Source organism: Malus domestica, chromosome 01 (genome assembly GCF_042453785.1).
Source record: "Malus domestica chromosome 01, GDT2T_hap1".
NCBI lineage: Eukaryota > Viridiplantae > Streptophyta > Magnoliopsida > Rosales > Rosaceae > Malus > Malus domestica.
In genome coordinates, this window is record NC_091661.1 from 23,556,350 (window position 1) to 23,578,846 (window position 22,497).

The following is a 22,497-nucleotide window of genomic DNA, read 5'->3' on the forward strand; positions in this document are numbered from 1 at the left end:
ACAAAATACATACAATTGCACACCCCAACTGTAATAAAATCATTTACGAGTAGAATTATCTTATAAAAATAATCTTGAACAATTCATAAGCTACAATTCAGAATGTTCGCTTCATCAATAAATATGTCGAATGAACTATCTTTACTTAATTCTTGAATGGATTCAAATAGCACTGTCAAATTGTTAGGCGCAGTGAAATTTGGAGTTCCACTCCAAAATAGCTTGGCAAACTGCTGGTTGGCACTTTTAGTTGCATGAGCAGAGTCAAAGAAGAGATGTTCACTAAGGCCATCTCCAATCGAATGTTGGTCAAAAGATTCGTTTTAGCCTTCTAGTCCTCCAAAATATTCATATTTTAATTAACAGTACATGGGCCATATTTGCCTCTATCTCCAACCGAGGGCTAAAGGGTCATAGGGCTCGTTTTAGTCCTGTCACAAAAAACCGTCTCCAACCGAGGGCCAAACATAATTTATTATTTAAAAACTACAACTTAAATTCAAATCCAACAGCTAAGTGATGTCAGCTAGCCATTGGTAGCTGATGTCAGTTAGCCGTTGGATTTGAATTTTTTTTTACTATAAATAGGGTGGATATTGGGCTATAATTCACACAACTTTGAATTCAATTTATTTCAATTCAATATCTTTCAATTCAAATTTGCAATGAATTCCAACTTTGAATCCTCTTCGGATTCCAACTGGGGGTCCTCATCCAATTCCAAATTGGAAGAAAAATAGGCGCAAATGAGACAAGAAGATGAGGAGTCTGATGAAGAAGTTCAAGTAAGGCACAACAAACAAAACAAAGCAGCAGCCATGGTTGCGGCCATGGCGTGTCAGCTAACTGAGGAACAACCTCAATGGGGTGGCTTTGTTACTGGTTGCTCTTACAAACTACAAAACAGAGTGATGGCGCATGCCAAACGTTGTTCAGAAGAGGATTTCAAACGTTGCTTCCGGATGAGGCGTCATGTCTTCAAGTGTTTACTTCGAGAAAATTTGGACTCCATCATGATGTCTTGCATCATATTACACAATATGATAGTGGAGGATGAGCGAGATGGGTATATTGATGGAGAGTTCGATAATGACCAAGAAGATCCAAATAGGTCAAGAAGGACTCCTGCAAAAATATATGATGGGCCTAATTTGCCTTTCAATCCAAGAACTGGTAGTATCTCTATAAATGAGTACATGAGGCGCTATAGAATGATACATTCTCGTGCTACAAACAAGTACATACAACAGAATCTTGTTGCATATCTTTGGGCCAAAAATAGCATGGAGTAAGCGTTTAAGTTTTATGTTGTTAAATGTTTTTAAAAATGTTGTTTTAGTTTCATGTTGTTAAATGTTTTTTTTATGTTGTATAATTTTTATGTTGGTTATGTTATTTAATGTTATTTCATATTGTTTAATGTTGTTTCATATTACTTAATTTAATTTAATGTTGTATAATGGCTTAGGAAGTTATAGGGAAAAAATAGAATTTTAAAATATATGAAACAAAATTTGTAAAATAGAAGTTAGAGGAAAAAAATAGAATTTAAAAAACATATGAAACAAATCTTGTAAAATAGAAGTTATAGGAAAAAAAAAATATAATTTAGAAAAAATATACAACAAATTTTGTAAAATAGAAGTTATAGGAAGTTATAGAAAAAAAATAGAAGTTATAGGAAAAAAATTGTGTAAAAAAAAATAAAAATAAAAACCGTAAAAATAATAAAATAAAAAAACGGCTAGCTGACGTTAGTTAGCCGTTGCATTTGAAATTTGGCCTAGAATTTCTGTCAGATATAACCGACAGAAATATATAAATATATTCATGTCGGTTATATTCGACAGGAATGCTAGAATTTCTGGCCCAGCCCGGGGCTGGCTGGATTGGGCCAGTTAGTTGGCCCTTTCAAATTCCGTGGGGCCCACGAGCCCTCTGGTCTAGCCCTCGGTTGGAGACGATTTTTAGACTATTTTCGACCCTCTGGACCTTTTGCTTGGAGATGGTCTAACATTGTCACACAAATAGTAGTCTTTGACACCTCTCCTTACCCCACAACTATAAACTCAATATGGAGCACAGCCGAAACATGCCACTTTCCCTTCCTTCAAACCTTTGACAACAATATCACAAGCTCAAAATTTTAGAAGTAAAAAAACAAAAAGTGATTATTCATTTATGAGTTTTTCCAGATTGATTTTGTGAAAAGTCCCACTTTCAAAAGAATAATTCAAATTTTAGAGTGGTTGTGCTGGTTAGAAATGACGTTTCGCTGTGATTTTTTTGCTCTGCATCTCACACAGTAATTTTTTTCATCTTCTTCCTTGTAATTTAAGTTAATTTAGTGTAAACTTTCGCTTAGATAAAAAAAATTCAATGCTTAAGATTAAAACAAACAAAAAAAATCCTAGGTGCTGTTTCTTATGGAAAAGAATTGAGACTTGAATTCAAAAGTAGAAATAGGGTGACCATTCTCATTCATGAGCACTGTATATAATAATGCTTATCAGATGGCTGTTTATTTGTCAAATACTGACAAGTTGACAACTGAGCAAGCCAAGCAACGATTCTGCATGTATCACTTCATCAACACATGCATATCAGATATCTTTGATTAATTCTTGATTGGATTCAAATAGTGCTTTCAAATTGTACGGCGCAGCGACGTCGGGATTTCCACTCCAAAATTGCTTGGCAAACTGCTCGTAGGCCTTTTCATTTGGATGAGCAGCGTCAAAGAAAAGATATTCAGTAACATTGTCGCATAAGTCATACTCTTCGATACCTCTCTTCCCTCCACAGCTATTAATTCCTCGATATGGACCAGTGCCACAACATGCCATCTTCCCTTCCTTGAAACCTTTGCCAACAATATCACAAGTCAAAAGAAATAATAGGAAAAAACGGATTAGTCAATCTCAAGTTTTCCAGATTGAGTAATATTTAAGTTGCTTTTTTCTTGAAAGTTTCATGTCAGTTTTTTCAGATTGACATATATATACTATACGAATGTACGGATAATGTGAATCCCGAAATGATGCATTGTTTTGTTATTTGCAGGTTTTGACTTCGTTCCCCCACTTGTATTTATTTTTATCGCTCTTTATTATTTAATAAAATTATGGAGATAGGGGATGGATGGGTCGTTCTATTGGGGATTTAGCCATTTCTAATCGCTCTAGGGGCAGGGAAATTGCCTACTTTGTAATTGATGGCTAAATCCCATGGTCTGGTCTTTTTTGACCATCTTGTGTGCGAGTTTGGAGAGTATAGCTACTATAGTAGACTAATAACCAAACTTTATATGTAACTCGACTCGTCTAATCCATTATCATCCTTTTATTTAAAAAAAAAAAATCTTGCTTCCCATTAAATGATCTAAACAATGCATATTCATAATAACGAAAGAGGATTAAGGAAGTTGATATACCATATTTGGAAGGGTGATTTATTCTCTGTGTAATAAACTTGTTAAAATCGGAGAGTGAATATCTCCCGTGAGTTCACTCTCTAGCTTTTTCAGGAGTTTGAAAAGTGCTTTGTTGTGTAGTTTCACGTATGGTGTAAGTTCTTCGTAGCATGCATCATTTGGTGTAGATCCTAGTGCTTTTCCGTAGGGAATACAACCAAGATCATACATGTTCATAAACCCAAAATTTCTTCCTCCTTCGTTATATATTTCCTGCCACAAAAGTAATATTTATTAGTACTCTATGTGCATATATATAATGAAACATTTTCTCAAAGTGCTAAGAATTTACTTTGATCACTGTAGTTATGTTGCCGATCACCAGGCCTCTAAATTCCTCATGGGAGTAGGTTCGAAGCACACTGGAATTTGTATCGAAAGGGAAAAGGTAATCGTAGCCCATAATAATACGCAGAGCTTCAATCCCAAAATTTAAGGCTGGGCCATTGTAGAGAGACATAGCCACATCTGGCTCTGACATAGTCCGAGTGGTTTTTTCGGTCGATTAATATATTGTCACGTGTAAGTTTTTTTGGAAGGAATACAATATGCACTTCACTCTTTCTATATGAATGTTCAAAGAAACATAAAAAATTTCAAAACTTGATTAAGAGTGGTTATTGCAAGAGGTAATAGGAGAAGGCGGAAATCGCTCTCCTATTTTTTTCTCGAAACTTATATGGTGTTTAGAGTTGCAGAAATACTGGTGTGATACCCAGACCATAATTATAAAGTTTGAATTGAAATATATATCACAACATAGCTATACCTCCCTCTGGTTTAGATGAATTCTCTCAATTATCTCTTCGAATTAATCGATAATGTTAAGTATGATTAAAAAGGAAAGCATTGAAGTAAAGCAGCTTTTCTCAAAAGTGATATTTAGGTGAAGCATTAACATATAGCTTAGGTGCTTAGTAGTTAAATGTAGCACTAGAAGTTATTAGCTATGACAATTTTTCTTGACGGAGCAAGATGATCAGAACCCTCTTCCATAGTCACTTTCTGAGTAATTGACACAGGAACCAAGCAAAGGCCTTTGCTTCTGAGGTCAAGCGCCTGCCCACTCCCAGATTCCTGTTGAAAATTTCAAATTTGTGAGAAAAACTTAATAAGAATTTAAAATATCATGGAAAATATACGTAAATAGGATCAGATACGAAATTTGAATCAAAATTAAAACTGAGGGACAATAAACGGATAGTAAGTTGTATCTAAACTGTTGTTTAGCTCCTCTTTATGTTGACAACCTGGTGCCCTTTTTCGTTTTGGATTAAAAATTTGTAACTGGTTCGATTTGTTTATGTGTCCCAAATATCTTATGTATATGTCTTCAAATTAATTCAAGTGCTTGCCGTGCGACCTGTGAGTGAAGAGCCGCAGCATTCTTGTATGAATTACCAAGCATCCTTAGCAGATTCTGCTACAAAAATTAAAAACAAAAACAAAAAACCAACAAGCAAATTTAGCAACTAAAACCTATCTGCAGCATATGAAAATGAAGATATTAATTATAAGTTTATTACCATAATTACTTCACTATATGTATACTTAATACCTGAATTTGTTCTTGGAGGAGCATGATATATGTGGAAGCCTCTTGAAGAACTGAGGCAGTGTCAGTCTGTAATATTATTATAAGTTAAAATCTTAGTTGTAGTTATAATTTACAGAAAATGCAATATCAATTTTTTCTATTTATGCTAATTACCTTGCCATAGGGGGAAACCAATTTTTGGAGAGCTGTGATTTTGTCACTAAGCTTTTGGCTTCTTCTCACAGGCACATGATGCAACTTCTAGCCAAAAAAAATAAAAAATAAAAAATAAAACAAACAAACAGCAAAAGTTCAACAACAAATCCATAGCTTAATTAAATGTTAAATTAACACATATAAAATTTGATTAATTAGGATACCTTATTGTTTTGTTGCTCCATTGAGTTTTCTTGGAGCTGTTGATGCCAATATTGTTGTTGAGAATTATTATTTGTCATCTTGCTTCTCTTATTTTTGTATAATTCGTTGAGAGATGTTCTGTCACCAACAAGACCACCAAAGTCATCAACCTCAATTGGACGTTTCCTTGCATTTTGTATGGCCTGGCAATCCTTCAAGGATTTTACAAAATGGAACAAATTAGGGATTGAAGCATGGTTATATCACACAAATTCTACCAGATAAGATGCAAATAAAATGGAATCGTCTTCACCCCCATTTGTCTTCAATTTCCAAAAATACTTTGGGAAGTATTGCCATAATGTTTGATATTACCCGACCCGAGTATGACCTTTTCTTAAATGTGTAGTTCGGATACATATTCTCACAATATAAGATACATGTCGGTCAAAATTTTATTTGTGTAAGACCTATCGTGAGATAATCATCTGTAACTAAAGATGACGTGAACGATTGACATTAACAATGATCAGGTTATTCATTTAGTTTGAAATGAAGGACTAGTGAAATTTGAAATTGAGGAAATTCTTGTTAGTTGTTGATTAGGAACTTAGCTACAGACTAATTAAGAAGATCATTGGATCAACATACTGCTTGAAATTGGGGGGCTGAAATCTTTTTGTCCAGGAACATTGACTGCTCTGAAATGTCATCATATCTCAACGAACCAGATGGATAATTAACTGCAATCAGACAAGGTAATTACTGCAAATTAACCAGGTTCTTGTGTGAATTATTAGAGTTCACTAAATTACAAAATCAAGAAAAATTGGTAAAAAAATTAGGCAGAAATTAGAAAAGTTGCTCCTGAAATGGAAACAGATGGAAAAGGAAATGCACCAAACCTGGAGGTTGATAGGTAATGAGGGATGATGACTGCTGCAGAGGAAGAGAATAGTCTGCAGCTCTCATGTTATCATGGTTGTCACTTTCGAATGCGTTGGATCCCATGCAAAACCCACTGCCACCACGACAGGGGGTAACAATTATTATTTGGATAAATAATTAAACTAAGATTAATATAATAACCCCAATAATAATCAAAATGAAAATCTAATTAGTTGCTAGGGGACAGTCTTTGTCATTCTTCAGTTCTTGAGATTGTATTTGATAAGTACGAACAGAAATAGATGAGTAATCTAATTGGGAGGATGAGGTTATTATATATAATTTCTCAAAATAAGGAGATTAATTCCTATATATCTCCACAAATGTTTAAATTTAGGATAAAAGCTTGAAAAGGATAGAGTGCTTACATTTTACTGTTCATGTCCATTTGTGCATCCCAATTTGTCATCTGAACATCAATATTGTTTTCTGAAGAAATTGAGAAATAATTGAAATAATCTTATGCTCAAAGTAAACAATACTAATTAAGATTTGTGATGATGATTACCGCAGCTGTAAAGATGGGAGGGTAGAGATGGAAGGAGATCAGTGTTTCTCATTTGAGCCCAAAAAATCCAATCATGCAGAGAGAGTTGATCTTCTATTGATTTTTGAGACACTAGAATTCTTCTAAGCCCAGAAACTGAAACACATACAGAAACAAAATGTGATTTAACTGAGAGCACAATGCATGCAAAATGAATCAAGAAGAACCCACAAAAGTGAAAAATGAAATGAAAATTCTAGAAACCCAAGATTACTTGAAAGAGCAGATTCTCTATATATATATATATATATCTCCTTATCATAGCACCCATCACGTGACCTGATCAGGTGATGAGTACTACACTCGCAAGAGTTTATACTCCCGGTGAGTGTTTTCCACTCTGAAGACATTATTTGAAAGCTAATCCATTTCCTCACCTCGGATCTCTTGAAACGAAAAGAGCTAGACCTGATGAGCTGAGAACTTTTCCCAGATGAATTAGTATATATTCTGTAGTGAAAAGGCGTGACCTTGAACCTTCCCTTGAGTGCAGCAACGGTTCTTTTCCTTTTGTAGAAAAATGTTGTGAGAAGAGGTTATATATAATTAGTAACTGTATGAATCATGATCACGAAAGGAATATGAAACGTCCAGGTGACTCAGAACCTTATATTATAATAGTATATTGGCCGGGGCGGCTCTCTCTCTCTTTCACTAGCATGTTTACTGTTTGCTTTCGCTTTCGCTTAATTTGACTTGATTTCTATATCAAATTATATGAGTCGAAAATGACTGGTTATTTTACTACTTGATGCAGCTGCATAGTCAAAGCTAAATAAGATGATGGAACGCTTGATAAATGACTCACATTTTGACTCGGTTTCTTTTCTGTTGCAAACTCTATATTGCACACGGTTGCATTCGTATATCCTTCGGGGTTTTTTAGCATGGACCGAGCATAGTATGCACTGGAAACTTCGACTGTTGAAACCTTAGTTGCTAAATCATTGGATATGCACATCTAGTCGTTTATTCATCTAATTCAAACTAGCGATCCATACTAGAATTTCGATAATTTCAGGGTAATTGATGGATATGTACTGTACTTTGAGTATGTGCAATCATAATTCAAAGGCATGGATGTGGATGAGCCTACTCAACATCCGAATGTGTTGCAAGAATATTTTGCAATATTTAAATTGAATAGTTCACTACTAATAGCATTGAGGCCTTTTAAGAAAAAACTCTCCAAGCTGGTAGGTTCTTTTGGCTCCGTTTACCTTCGCATTGAAATTTTATTTTATTTTCTTTAACCTAAGCGGTTAAGTTTAATACAATATCAGTACTGGATGGTTAATTAATGTGTTGTGCAACAAAGGATATTAGAGACGCTTTGATGATCTGTTGATGGAACTCAAATTGATGTTCTAACATAATTGTCAAGCCTAGATGAACTGCAGAATGAGGGGAATATATTGAGAGGACAGCAATTTCGGATCACTTACTGGAACTGAATGTGGGTCTAAAATTAGGCCATTGTTCTAATTTTGATATTTGTGAGTGAGCAATATCCTGATTATGATCTGTTTGTTTTCATAGTCTTTCACGTGAATATATGGATTTTTTAGAAGCTTTTTCTAATTTTGATAATAGCTAGGGAACCAGGTAATTAATAATACAACTTTGGAACTATTTTCTTTCGGTTGATTCTTTTATACCTAATTTTCTGGGTGCTATCAACTCATAGGCAGAAAAGGGATGAAATTGCTACTTTAGTAGTACTCTATTGAGTTCATTGTTTCAGCTAGTATTACTTATGAAATTGAATCTGCAACTTATAAGTGAGAAAAAACAAAAAAAATAAAAAGCATCTTAATTCAGGCTGGTTTGGTATTGCTGTGCTTTGAAAAAAAAACTGTTTCTGCTGTGCTGTGAGAATAAACTTATTTTGCCCGCTTCACGTTTTCAGTTTTTTTTCACCAAAAACTATGAAAATAAGCTATTTTTAAGTGTTTACCAAACACATTTTTTAGCTCAACTTTTTTTTATACCCACTTTTTATAAAATCACACCAGTATCAAACCAGTACTTAAAACATCATGAATAAGCCAAGGCTAGTCAATCTGGATGTTTGGATAATTATATCATTTGGTATTGCATTAATATTAGAATTTGGAGACGTTCTTAGGAAATACAAAAGTTCCAAACAATTTAAAAGTGAAAGGCATTCTACTTTTTGGAATAGTTTTTTGGTGTGTCTGTTACACTGTCACGTAATGTTACTAATTAGTTTTTCAGTATGATAATTACTATGTCACATATAATATTACTAATCTATAAACTATAATATGTATTTTCTCCCGGCCCTATAAATTAAATTAATAGGCTTAAATGTCAAAATGGTCCCCGTGTTTTACTATATCAGTCAATTTAGTCCCTGCGTTTTCAATTTGGCCAAATGGGTCCCCGTGTTTACATCCATTAGCCAATTCAAGACAATCGGTTAAAGAACCGTTAAAATTGGCACGTGCATGGCACATGAGAGGACAAAAACATAATTTTATTGTACCCCCACTAAACATACGCAATATACGATGCCTATATTTTGAAATTGATGATTCGTTTCAATTCACTTGAATACTAAGCAATTTAGGGTTTTAACATCCATTTGATCAGAAATCCAGAGATTATGGGATTGCCGACTGAGTTCAACAACGTCACACTTGATGTTCGAACATAACCTATGCCTAGCCCACATGTTTGAATCCCTCATTTCAACCAATCTCTAGAGTAGTCACCAAAAGCTCAGTCAGCAACCCCACAATCATTGGATTCCGACCAAATGGATGTTGAAACCCTAAATTGCTTAGTATTCAAGTGAATGGAAATGAAGAATTTATTGCAGTAGGTTCTGTTGAAATGTCCCACATCGTATCAATGAGAAAAGAAAAGTTTAAATATCATAACCCCACTTCAACTAACACCGAGGCCTTTTGTGATAAACCCCACACCTGACAGATTGTGCAGGTGGTAATTACCAAGTTTGGGACAATATCGATGTTGTTGGAAGTGGGCCATATGGTATGTCTCTCTGATAATTATACATGGTATCAGGGCCAGGGAGCGGGCCCGTACTGTACTACCACGTGATGGGTAGGTCCCCTTAAGCCTGTGTGATGATGGTGGGTCTCTTGGCCCCGTGTGTAGGGTGAGTCATCTTGGCTCTACATGGTTGTGGTTGTCGATACGTGGATTTCCCACGTGTGACCCACTAATTGGGTCTCTCATGAGGGGGATTGTTGAAATGTCCCACATCGACCATATCAATGAGAAAAGAAAGAGTTTAAATATCATAACCCCACTCCAACTAATAATGAAGCCTTTTATGATAAAACTCCACACCTGACGAATTGTGCATGTGATAATTACCAAGTTGGGGACCATATCGGTGTTGTTGGAAATGGGCAGTATGGCCCGTCTCTCTGATAATTCTACAGGTTCATGTGTACAAATAAAATTACATTTTTGTCCTCTCACGTGCCAAGCACCTGGCAATTTTAATGGTCCTTTAAAGGATTTTCTTGAATTGGTTAACGGATGTAAATACAGGGACCTATTTGGCCAAATTAAAAACAAAGGGAGTAAACTAGCGGATAGAGTAAAACTCATGGACCATTTTGACATTTAATTCCATCACTTTGCTATGAAAAGGATAAAGCTAAGGAGACCAAATTTTTAAACCAAGTTTGCAAACCAAACAATGTGTTTGTTGATAATTATATTATTACTTAAGCATTGATTAACATGCTTATTTCCTATTTGTGACACATCATTTGGTTTGCAATTTTAGTTTAAAATTTTAGTCTTCTTATCATTACCCATATAAAATATTTCTCGAAAGAATTAGACTATATATTAATTTGTCTTCTGTGCCTGGTCTTATTAAATTGATTCCACTTATTAACAAAGCTTAATTTTGACCTCTTCGCAAAATTGGGTTGAAAGTTAATTGACCAATGTCCATTAGCATGATGCAAATTAATTAACAATAATTAATCACCATCTCTTTTTCTTGTTTGGTGGGTCATTCTCCGACCGTCCTAGGTGTCATAGTTGTTAATTATCCTATCTCTATTAATAATAGGGAGTTTTAATGAAACATTTCTAGTACTATTCATTTTTAACGAAAATGATATTTTTCCTCTAAAAAGTCACTTCTGGAACTATTCACTTACAATACATTTTTGTTCTTTTGATTAAAACTCAAAGTTTTCAAGTCTTTTTCATTAATTTTTTTTTAATAATATAGTTCGGCAAATAATGTTATATAATATAATATTAAGAAATATGCTCGATGACATTGTTAATATTTTTTGGCTTATCAAACTTTTAATCAAAAGGGTTTACGAGAAGTTGGGGATTAAAAGAACAAAGAGTACGTTTTCTAGTTGTTGTGTTTACTTTACATATTGATTCTCGAGTCTCTAATGAAATTTACAGTCCGACGTAACATGTAAATTACGAGAACTGTTATTCACAATACTCTTAACACTTATTGACAAGGCTCATTTTGATAATAATGTAATATAAGAATAATCCTATGGAGGCTAAATTTATAGATAAAATTGGCAAATTAAATGATGTGTCGTCAATAAGAACAAACATGTTTATCGACGCTTAAGTAATAATTCAATTATCAACTTTCATATCATTTAAATTACAAAATTTTGTCTCAAAAATTGGTCTTCCTAACATTAGTCGTAATATAAACATGACTAAACAAAGGTAGAGAACTGTTGTCATCCTAAAACCTCTACATGTTATGGTTTATACGTTCTTATTCACTTGCAATCTTAATAAACAAAAAAATTAAGTCAACCTCTCTTAATTTGGTGTCTAGCAAATATTAACAATCTGCAAAACATTTATAAACTGCCATCTGTCAGCGTTTAATCTGATAGTTAAGTTGGAAAACTCTTTAAAATTATATTGCACGGCTGAGTCCTGTGACTGCTGCAAAACAAACCCTGCACCTGTGTTGTTATTTGAGAGACATAATCAGAACACGTAAACATTAGTTTAGTAGATTATAAAAATAATATAAAAGCTGCAGGATAGTTTTATCTTAAACATTAGGGTTGATCAACCAGGTTGAAAATCTAGAAGTCAAAACTGGAGATTGTCATTTAGGTCCTGTATTCGACCTTAAAAATAAATTGAAATTCATCTGCATAAATAGCTTCTCGATGCTTACACGAACGAGTCTTCCCCCGTGCAAATTAATATATAAATTATGTTAATTAGTCTTCTGCTTAATTATTAAATTATGCATGGTCTACTATCAAAATACAAGATTAAACGAATTCCTCCATGTAAATAATAATAATAATAATATTATGACCTTAGGTCTATTTTATTATGGAAGTCAATCCCCAAATCCATCCCTCAGTGACTCAGTGGACTCTATCTTGTTATCCATATGATCAATCATATCATTATGTTTGTGATAATTATATGCAGGCCTCTATATTAAGGGAAATGTTGATGGGAATGCACACATAAGGTACAATATTATAGTAAGGATCTTGTAGTTCAAGCAGTTACTAGTGTTTATGCACCCGGAGTTCTTTGTTTGAATATCTTTCGAGTGTCTGAATCATCATTTCATTGTCTATATATTTAGAGAGCTCATTTTGTTAAGTCAAAAACTTCATCCTAACTTTATCTATATAGAAGTGAAGATTGACATTTTTATAGTGTCAATAGTAGCTTCATTTTACTGTGATAAATTTAACGTTTGATTTTACTATCGTCCATTTCAATATGACATTTGCCCAGCCAAATGATAGAAGCTACATATGTGATTTTTTTTTCTTTCCAAATTCTAAACTACTTTATTTTTTCTTCAAACTTGAAAGTATGGGGCAACCGCACTACTCTAAACAACTGGCACAACTCACATATTGTCAAATAAGCTGAAGAGTAAACGATTATCAAATGTTGGATTGCCTTACATCATACTATAATGAACATACTATTCAAAAGCCCAATTTACTGAGGAGTTTTAATTTGGGCTGCATGACTCCGGGCTGAGCCTCAAAGCTTGGATCCAATGGGCCTACAAATCAAATTCGATCCGACACTAAATTACGACCCACTGGACCAAAGTAGGGTCCGAAAGGGCAATTCGGTCAATCGATCCCTCATTCCCACCAAATATAATTGCTCGGGTTCACGTCACTCGTCCTTTCTTAAGCCCTAGAAACCCTAGCTCTCTCGGAGGCGCCTCTGCTGATACCGCGCATCTCTTCTGGTACGTGATTTTTCAGTCCAAAACTTCATAATTTCCATCAATTGTCTGATATTGTTTCGATTAGGGTTTGCTTTCAGTCTTTATTTGTTAGAGTTTCGTCCTTTTTAATTATTTTTTGAGGTTGATTTGGGCATCTGGATCTCTTGGATCTTGATTTTGTTAATTTGATTTGGAATACGTTTTGTTTTGGTGTGCTTGGATTGAAATGCTGTTATTTTTGTGCTTAAGTAGGTCAAATGTTTGTTTTTTACTTGATTATGGTGGGAATAAATGATTCTGGAATTGGGTTTTTATAAATTAGGGGCTTTGAACAAGTGTGATAATTGTGGAATCTAGATTGATATGTTTGACTGAGCTAGAAATGGGGAAAGGGATCGAACTACCGTTACTGGTTTTCATTTTGCTTTTTTAACACATTGCTTAAGAGTGTAAGATTTGACAAGTGAATAGCTTTTGTATTATGTTTTTGTTTGGTGGTTTTGTACTTGTTGACTTGCGTGCAATAGCTCCGATGAACTTATATTGGATTATCTTTTCTGAAATGCAAAAGCGACAATGAGAGTTAGCGTTCTGAATGATGCTCTTAAGAGCATGTACAATGCTGAGAAAAGGGGCAAGCGCCAGGTCATGATCAGACCATCGTCCAAGGTCATTGTCAAGTTTCTTTTGGTGATGCAAAAGCACGGTATGCATCCATCAGTTAAAGCTATACATCATTTTCGTTATTTCAAAGTTTCTATGTGAGTTGTTATTTTTCTGGGTGTATGGATAGTAATATTTTTGGTTTTGCTATGTAGGATACATTGGCGAGTTTGAGTATGTTGATGATCACAGGGCTGGTAAAATTGTGGTCGAGCTGAATGGAAGGCTTAACAAGTGTGGGGTTATCAGCCCTCGTTTTGATGTCGGCGTTAAGGAGATTGAGGGATGGACTGCAAGGTTGCTTCCCTCTAGACAGGTTAGCCCATTTTTATCAGTTAGCTATTTCAAGCCTAGAAACAGGACATATGTCTTAGTCGATTCTTTTGAGGAAACGTATATAGTTTGGATTTGTAACTCATCTATTTTTGAGCAAAACAAAATTGTAAAAAAATGTTATTGGCAAGATTATATATTATTGATCATGTCAATGGTGATTGGTCTAGCTTTTCACCTGGCTCCTGTTTGAGCTTTCCTGTAATGTGCTTCATGTATCATATCAGATCTTTTGTGTCAGATGAACTTTGAATTCTCGTTTTTTCTGCTTGATCGAATGTTATGCATTGTGTTGTATTTCTTATCCACTTAAGCTTACGGATGTTTGGTTGAAGTTGCAGTTTGGATACATTGTGCTGACAACATCTGCTGGCATTATGGACCACGAGGAGGCTAGAAGAAAGAATGTCGGTGGTAAAGTGCTTGGTTTCTTTTACTAGGCAAAGCTTCAACGAATGAGAATCGAGTTTTCCTGTTTCTGAGAGGAGCTTTGGGGTGTACTTTTGAACATCTTAGGATACGTCTATGTTTCAATTTGTGTTTGTTTTGGATGCTGATAGAGATTACTGAAACGTTATTTGCTTTACTTTTATCTTATGGAATCCAAATTTTGGCTTCAAGCAAGTAATGCTTTTGCTTTGTATGTTTTTCTTTGAATAACGAATGGATGAAGGTTGGTTGTTATGAAAGATGCTGTGTTAGCTTTTTAATGCTATATGCTCGGCATCGTTCTGAAAATGGACTTGAGCTTGCATATTGTACTCTTTCAAATTAATATCCATCTGTTGGTCGGTAATCTGCGACTTAAGTTACTTGAGGAGAAAGGAAGATTAGTTATTAAACCGCGGGTGTTCTTCACTTGTAAGTGAGAAGTCGTAGTTTCAATTCTCACTTTGTAAGTGAGAAGTCTTAGTTTCGATTCTCGCTAAAAGCGAGTTTGAACAACATTATTGCTAGCCTTTTTTTGTTAATGTAGATAACATCGTTTGTTAAAAAAAAAAACGATCTTGTTTGATCGTAAGCCCTCCATTCCTCTCAAAATTAAGGAAATGGATTGGTATTGGGCAATAACAGTAAATTCGAACTAAATGGATAGTTTTGAAAACGACAGAATTATGGGTCTTAAAACGGTGAAGAGTACAAACAAGTCTGAAGTGGTTGAGGGGATCATGTTCCAATTTTTCTTCAAGTTATTGATTAAAAGATAGAGAATCATCAAAACCATACAAAATGGACTCCTAAGTGCTTTAATGGTCCACGTGGATCTACAAAATCCCACAATAAAACTCATGCATGGTTAATGCGCGGAACTGTTACTAGCACTTTAAAATATTATGCTCTTCGTTTTATTTTTTATTTTTCATACATCGGTGAAGTGCAGAATGACTTCGAGAATATCCTATAAACTATTGTACGTTTAGATTACCGAGATAAAAAAAAAGAAAAGAAAAATGTGATGTTTGAGAACAAGAGACTACATAAACCAGCAGGGATTTTATTAATGCCAATACTGGAGGACTGTCCCCCCTTGACCTAGCAGTAGTGGAACTGGTGGTGGCATAAGTAGTACTGGTTTTTGAAGCATGATATTAAAGTTAACAACAACACGATTAGCATGGCCCCTGAGGAAGGATGACACGCTTAAATCGGAAAACAACACAAAGATAAAAGATTGCGGATACTGCCAAAGATCTGTAGTTGCCCTAGCTACCATCAAAGCCAACCAACATGACTTCCAAATTTCAATTAGCTTTTTCGTCGTCGCTTGCGTCATCTTCGTTGGTAGTAGCAACAACATGGTGACCACCAACTTGACCACCACCAATGGTATCTCCGCCGCCACTCCCGACTTCCATTGGCAACGAGGCGCCGAGGACGAAGAAGTTGGAGAAGCAAGAAGGTAGATGATGATGGTGTTCAAGAGCTTTTCATGTTGGAAGGGTGATAAAACATGGGCGCGTTATGACGTTTTGTAGGTGAAGGGAAGGTGCGGGTAGAGTATCTTCTCAGGATATACTCCGAGCACAACTTTTTGTGTTCCTTCCCATTCACCTTTTCTCTCACTTCCCAATTATTTTTTCTTTTTTTTTTTTGGGTGGGCTTTCAAATATTCTAAATTGAACTTTTAGACCATGTCTATTGGGGTGTCTAAGGGTCATGGGTTAAAGACGAAATCTAGCCTTCAAATCTTTGTTGTTGTTCTAATGGTGTACGAGGTTAGAGGCTAAAAAGTGTTATTGATTAGTTTTACAGGCTATAATTTTTTTCCTAAACTGGCCTTGTGAAGCGCTTCGGGTAAGAGCTGGCGCTTAAACTGTCTTCGTCAAGAGTTCTAGACGATTTCAGCTTAAGTCAGATACATCTCATTAAATATTAATTTTTATCATTTGATACGATAAATATCACTTTTGCCTACGTTAGTTCGTGGAAAGCTAAACCTCTCGTTATATAATACTTCAAATATTTGCAATCACACACTTGCAAAAGTGTGTAAAACTTCTTTTAACTTATTCTTATCGGATCATAAAATTATCTTCTTTAAATTTGAGAGTTAACAAGCACCATTTGAGAGTAAAGTAATAAATTATTAAATTGCCTAGGTGTGTGAGTATTTGGGCTTATAAAGGTGTTATGACCCAAAATAACTTGGGCCTTAGGGGCCTAATACGAAACATACAGGACCTCAAAAATTCAAAAGTTTGCCAAAATCATTTTCTTTTTGTTGGATTAAATTATCAATTAAAAAATCTCGAACCGGATGACAATCCATTATCTTAAGGGAAATGCTAAGAAGATCAAATTTATAAACTAAATTTACAAACCAAATGTGTCACAAATAGAAAATAAGTACGTTAATTAACACTTGTAATAATCCAATCATTAAAATCCGCATCATTTCATCCAAATTGGCATAGATATATGTGTGTTATCTTTTCACTCTGACTCTAATTAGTGTTTTGTTCTCTTACCAATTGTTGTATTCTATTACGTGTGGGTAACCTCATTTTTTAATTTTAGTGATCATCCAATTTCGAAAGATAAATTGGAACACAATTTTTGCTCCGTATGGAAGACGATAGGTATTTTATGCATTCGTACTTATCAGTCTCTGCAATCACCAAAAGGATAAAGTTGAGATATCAAGGAGAGTTCTGCTAGAACATGAACACGATGCATTTGCTATTAATGGAAAGTTAACGTAATGTTTAATTTTGAGTGTAATTTCTAACGGGCTTCGAGTTTCAATTCTAATTTTCTTATCACAAAAATTATCTTTTGAATATCCTCTCACAATGTTACTATCCGATTCAGCCTTTAGAATTTTTATTTGGTGGTACGCCAATAAGGAAATGAATCATTTCCGGATTCATTCATTCTAATTCTAGAAACCCATCAATCTGGATTTTTGAAATTTGATTGAACGGCTACAAATAGAGGCTCACTTTAAAATTATAATAACTTTAACCGTTGAATCAAAATTCAATGGTCTGAATTGGTAGATCCCTAAAATTAGAAGGAAGAGATCCGGAGATGATCTATTTTTTGCAATTTTAGATTTTTTCCTCGCAAAAGAAAAACCGGGAAAATATTAAGTGAAGGCGGGTGTACGGAGATGCAGTGCGGTCCCATACAGTGGCGAGTCACCCGCGTATTATACAGGGACAGCCCTAGAAATCAAATTTCTGAAACCCGACGTCGTCCTCCCAGATATTGGATCGTTGTCGCGTCTCCGACGACCGCCCGCTTTAAGCTTCTTCGAAAGGTTTATCTCCTCTCTCTCTCTCTCCTCTGCGATCTCCTGCAGTTCCTTAGATTTTGTTTTTTGTTGATTTTTTGGTTGTGAAATTTGGGTTGCAGAGAGTGGTTTGGATTTGGAATTAGGGGTCGGTGTTAGAATCGATCAATCCATGGCGACTGCGCAACCGGCAAGGGGTCGGACCGATTACGATTATCTCATCAAGCTTCTCCTCATTGGGGACAGTGGTTAGTCATCGTTTTTGTTTGGTTCCCGAGAAAATTATGGAATTTGCGAATTGGAATTTGAACTTTTTGAGATCTAAAGTGGTTTTGCTTTACTTTGGTATTTCTGGTGGGCAATGTACTTCAAACGAAAATAAAAAAAAAAGTCATTTTTGGAAGTATTTTCTGTTGCATAATAGTGGGTGTAGGGTGATATTTAGTTGTGTCAAGTTTGAAATTTTGAATGCTTGCAATTTTTGATAAATTTAGTGTTTGAGGGACCTGTATGTGCGTGTAATTAGATGGTTTTGTATGAAAGATCCAGTTTTGGGTTTGATGAAGACTAAGAGAGTGAGTATAATCATATTTCAACGAAACTTTTTTAGGTATCGAAATGAAAACAGAATGCGAGAGTAATATCCGACTCTAATCTGACTCGGTATGAATTACAAGGTGAGTGCGAGTACGAACAATGACCATATGGCATTGTACTGTCTTTCGGGGGTTGAAGAGCATTTTAACCTCTTGTTAAGACTTGATGTGAATTACTGCATAAAGGTTAAATAAGAGCTCTGCTGGGGATCATGGTTTTGGCTTCAGTTGGGATTATTGCTTTTAAAGTTGCTTTGAGACGCAAAGAAGGATTTGATTTGTTTGGATGGTGTCCTGGATCTTGTGTATTAAAAAAAAGGATGTAAATTGGCCTTTATTTGGGAGATATTTTTAGTTTCGGCTATAAACTTCTTGGTTCTAAAATATAAAAACATTTCTGCTGTAATTTCAGGTGTTGGCAAGAGTTGTCTGCTTTTGCGTTTCTCTGACGGCTCCTTCACAACAAGTTTTATCACCACTATTGGGTTTGTATCCGTAAAATCTGTTTCAATTTTTGTATCTGGAAACTTTAGCAAGTGAACAAGTTTTATGAACCAAAATATTAAGTCAGTTAGGACATGGTCATTAGCTACTGCTTAAAGCTTCTGTAGAAATATGTCATAAGGAACTATTACGTTGTGTTTTATTGATGAAGATTCATCTTTGTTTAGCATCTCTTAGATAGTCCTTTGTTGACAGGATTGATTTCAAGATAAGAACAATCGAGCTTGATGGCAAACGGATTAAATTGCAAATCTGGGATACAGCTGGTCAAGAACGATTTCGAACAATTACAACAGGTTTGTGTTTGAGATTTTACAGATAGATAATTTTAAATTGGAAAATAGACAGTTGCTGCTGACAATAGAAGAGCAGGGGGCAGGGGGTTCCTTTCTTAGAGATGATTTTTACCTTTTTTTTTAATTGTGTCCTCCTTTATTGTTCTTCAGGAGTTTCCTTACATATTTATGTTATGCTCTGCAGCTTACTATCGAGGAGCCATGGGTATTTTGTTGGTGTATGATGTTACCGATGAGTCATCTTTCAACAGTAACTTCTCGTTTTTCCTTTACCCTCAGTATATGAATTTTTGATAGCATGCTGATTTTATGTTCATTTTGCTTATCTATTTATGTTATAATAATCCAAATTCTAACAAATTGGGATGTAGAGTTGTAGACATTTCAACCTTGTGGTTCATTTTGGGTGTGCTTAAACTGGTGTAGTTCTTTTCAGTTTGACCGTTAATTCATTGAGGTGGTGGATGATTAAAACCATCAGAGGCACTTCTTCCATCTCTGTATAAATTTTATAGTTCAATCTAGCACTTCTTTGGGTAATTGTCTATTCATGTGCAGACATTAGAAACTGGATTCGCAACATTGAGCAGCATGCTTCTGTCAATGTCAACAAGATTCTGGTGGGAAACAAAGCTGATATGGATGAAAGCAGAAGGGTGTGTAATTTGTATTTTTTCACTTGCAGGAAATGCTCTTTTTTTTTTAAGCCGGTGAAAGAATTAGAAGGGATGGCTGTGATGAGTTTAGAATCCTATTGGGTTTACATGAGGATGCTAGAATTGCGTGCTCTATCCCTATCCATCTATTTTTGCATGTGTTTGTGTGTGCGGGCATGCCCAAGCTTTAATTATCTATATTCTTAGGCTGTGCCGACTTCTAGGGGTCAAGCTCTTGCTGATGAGTATGGTATCAAGTTCTTTGAAACTGTAAGTAGTAATATGCCTTCGGTATTTTGACTACATAATCAATTCCGTTTTTTTTATATTGAAAGAAAATGTTCTGCAGAGTGCAAAGACAAACCTGAATGTGGAGGAGGTCTTTTTTTCAATAGCCAGGGATATCAAACAGAGACTTGCAGAATCTGATGCCAGGGGCACTGAGGTATTTTCATCCTCCCCAAAGTGGGAATCCTTTTTTTTACCCCAACTCTTCTCTCAAAATGTTGGTGAACTCATTTGGTTTCGATGGTTTCAGCCTCAGACACTTAGGATTAATGAAGACAGAGCCGGTGGTCAAGCTGCGCAAAACTCATCTTGCTGCGGTTAGTAAAAAGAGGGAAGGTTCTGTTGGTTGTAGTGATGTGGATTTGAGGTAAACCTTGATAACTCCGTGGGGGGCGCCTCTCTTAGGTCTCTCAACTACCTGCATTAGTAGTAAAAGTAGTTTTTTTTTTTTCCTCATAATTCTGGAATTTACAATGACAAGTGCCTTCGCCCATGAGCGGTAGGTCTCGGGTTCGAGACTTGGGAGCAGCCTCTCCATAAATGGGGGTAAGGCTAGCCGACATTCACCTCTCCCAGACCTTGCGTAAAGCGGGAGCCTTGTGCACTGGGTACGACCTTTTTATAATTCTGGAATTTACAATGACACTTCTACTCTTTCATCGTCTTTCGGGTCTGTTTGTTGCCTGTCTTGATGTAGATAGATAATCAGGTTATTTTCAAGGTAGAGCTTTAGGTGTTCACTTTGCCTAGTTTGACTGATATTATTGAGTATGTCTTCAAAGTTCAAACAATGTGAATTACCTTTCTGCAGTAAACCCATCATTCATCCCTTGTTTTTATCATTGGTCATTGTTTCTCCACATTCTTTATGATATTACTGATACTGATTAGACGATTAAAGAACCGATCGAACGCCCCGAACCTTTTTACAATCTATACAGTAAGCTGAATTCGGATCTGGGTGAGAGCTCAGCAGATTTAGCAGACTGTGTACATAGGCAAAGTGACTTTTATGGCTGCAGTATCGAATGCTGCAGCTGCTTTGAGTGAGCAACAAAGCTCTGTAAGCTGCTAATAAAAAAGGAATGAAGCATATATGGGTGGGGCCAATTTGGCCACTGTAGCTTGCCCTTCCACTTGCTTCCGATTTTGTCTCTCTTCCTGTAAAACTAGAGTAGTTTAGATTAGCGTCATTGCAAAATAAACAAGATGTAAATGCAGATCCCGCACATATTGATCCAAATGTTAGTAAGGCTAAAAGGCTATATGCTGAAAAATGACCCGTTTTAATAAAAAACTCATCTCCAATAGAAGGTTGGGCAAAAAATGTATGGAGCTCACCAGACCAAAAGTTAGCCTAAAGGCTAACGAGCTGGCTACTTTCAGCCACCCTCCAAGCCCCGATTCTGCCATTCTCCACCATGTAATCCAATGGATGAAATGGACCAAAGCATGATTAAAACTGTTTCCATATAATGTTTTCAATAAAAAGCATAAGAGTGGGCTCGAAAGAACAAACTTAAAAAGCAAGTAAACCTCTACCACAGTGGTAGAAAGGAGTTTACCCTTGCATCATGATATATGTTCGAATCTTATCGGCTTCCTAATTTAACATCTAATCTAACAAATTTATCATTTAACAAAAAAAAAGAAAAAGAGAACAAACTTAAAAATAATAAATTATTGAGGGGCTAAGTTTTAGCCTATTTCGATTGGAGATGATATATAAATATGGTCTGACACTATTTATTTAAATATAATTTCTTATAGGGTTATAATTCTGGATAAGACTATGTTTAACTATTTCGGTTAGAGATGACCTAAACTATGGATCATATGATATGCCTTCTTTCTATGTGAGCTGATGTACACCACAAATGTTACAAAGTATCGAATGAAATGTGCTTGGCTCATTACATGTAAGTTACCTTTAATGTCAACTTATAATTTACAGCTAAGAAGGAATGACCCTTCAAATTAGCAGTATTCGAATTGAATGGTGCGACTACTTTGAGCGAACACCAAGGCTCTTCAAAAAGGAAAAGGATCCTCTCTGGATCATTTTGTAGGGATTTTATCCTAGGGATCCTCACATTCTAGCCGTTCATTGTACATCGTGTAGCCAGTTTTCGTTAGATACTATTTGTATTTAATTTTAAATAAAAAATCAAATAATTTCTGACCATACGATATACAATGAATGATTAAAAGTAGATTCATATGGAATCCAATTCCCTTCAAAAAAACAACCAAACAAGGAAAGTTGGAAGACTAAAAGGAAGCAAAGTAGAACAAGGAAGAATATATCTTGGGAACCCGCTAACCAAAA

General features: G+C 35.4%; 3 protein-coding genes across 5 annotated transcripts; 2 read left to right on the top strand and 1 right to left on the bottom strand.

Annotated features, from left to right (window-relative positions):
* Positions 1-2,449: 2,449 nt before the first annotated feature.
* On the bottom strand, positions 2,450-7,437 carry LOC103434421 (transcription factor bHLH113-like). 3 transcript variants are annotated; one of them, XM_008372769.4, is made up of 12 exons: positions 7,242-7,437; positions 6,826-6,960; positions 6,686-6,746; positions 6,275-6,390; positions 6,021-6,112; positions 5,390-5,581; positions 5,184-5,270; positions 5,031-5,096; positions 4,836-4,895; positions 3,765-4,549; positions 3,434-3,685; positions 2,450-2,863 (listed from the first exon to the last, which is right to left on the bottom strand). In XM_008372769.4, the coding sequence occupies exons 2-10, from the start codon at positions 6,875-6,877 to the stop codon at positions 4,406-4,408; spliced, it is 870 nt and encodes a 289-aa protein (XP_008370991.2). In that variant the 5' UTR covers positions 6,878-6,960; positions 7,242-7,437; the 3' UTR covers positions 2,450-2,863; positions 3,434-3,685; positions 3,765-4,405. The 3 variants fall into 3 exon arrangements, with proteins under 3 accessions (XP_008370991.2, XP_070674835.1, XP_028956797.1); XM_070818734.1 differs by lacking the exon at positions 7,242-7,437 and adding an exon at positions 7,079-7,235; XM_029100964.2 differs by lacking the exon at positions 7,242-7,437 and having other exon boundaries at positions 6,686-6,726; positions 6,826-6,964.
* Positions 7,438-13,008: 5,571 nt separating this feature from the next.
* Positions 13,009-14,781, top strand: LOC103434390 (small ribosomal subunit protein uS8z/uS8w-like). Its single transcript, XM_008372736.3, has 4 exons — positions 13,009-13,117; positions 13,668-13,802; positions 13,915-14,075; positions 14,434-14,781. Exons 2-4 carry the CDS (start codon positions 13,673-13,675, stop codon positions 14,530-14,532), a joined length of 390 nt encoding a protein of 129 aa, XP_008370958.1. The 5' UTR covers positions 13,009-13,117; positions 13,668-13,672; the 3' UTR covers positions 14,533-14,781.
* A 2,891-nt stretch (positions 14,782-17,672) lies between these two features.
* LOC103434403 (ras-related protein RABE1a-like) lies at positions 17,673-21,010 on the top strand. The gene is made up of 9 exons (XM_070818777.1): positions 17,673-17,855; positions 17,951-18,076; positions 18,837-18,909; positions 19,124-19,224; positions 19,409-19,474; positions 19,783-19,880; positions 20,088-20,150; positions 20,230-20,325; positions 20,419-21,010. Exons 2-9 carry the CDS (start codon positions 18,001-18,003, stop codon positions 20,488-20,490), a joined length of 645 nt encoding a protein of 214 aa, XP_070674878.1. The 5' UTR covers positions 17,673-17,855; positions 17,951-18,000; the 3' UTR covers positions 20,491-21,010.
* The last annotated feature ends 1,487 nt before the right edge of the window (positions 21,011-22,497 follow it).

Coding starts and splice junctions, on each gene's coding strand:
- LOC103434403 (XM_070818777.1), top strand. CDS start 18,001: ATGGCGACTGCGCAACCGGCAAGGGGTCGGACCGATTACGATTATCTC. Junction 18,910..19,123: donor AGTTTTATCACCACTATTGG/GTTTGTATCCGT, acceptor CTTTGTTGACAG/GATTGATTTCAAGATAAGAA. Junction 20,326..20,418: donor CTGATGCCAGGGGCACTGAG/GTATTTTCATCC, acceptor CGATGGTTTCAG/CCTCAGACACTTAGGATTAA.
- LOC103434390 (XM_008372736.3), top strand. CDS start 13,673: ATGAGAGTTAGCGTTCTGAATGATGCTCTTAAGAGCATGTACAATGCT. Junction 13,803..13,914: donor TTTGGTGATGCAAAAGCACG/GTATGCATCCAT, acceptor TTTGCTATGTAG/GATACATTGGCGAGTTTGAG. Junction 14,076..14,433: donor GGTTGCTTCCCTCTAGACAG/GTTAGCCCATTT, acceptor TTGAAGTTGCAG/TTTGGATACATTGTGCTGAC.
- LOC103434421 (XM_070818734.1), bottom strand. CDS start 7,214: ATGTCTTCAGAGTGGAAAACACTCACCGGGAGTATAAACTCTTGCGAG. Junction 5,582..6,020: donor CAGCCCCCCAATTTCAAGCA/GTATGTTGATCC, acceptor AAATCCTTGAAG/GATTGCCAGGCCATACAAAA. Junction 5,097..5,183: donor TGGTTTCCCCCTATGGCAAG/GTAATTAGCATA, acceptor ATAATATTACAG/ACTGACACTGCCTCAGTTCT.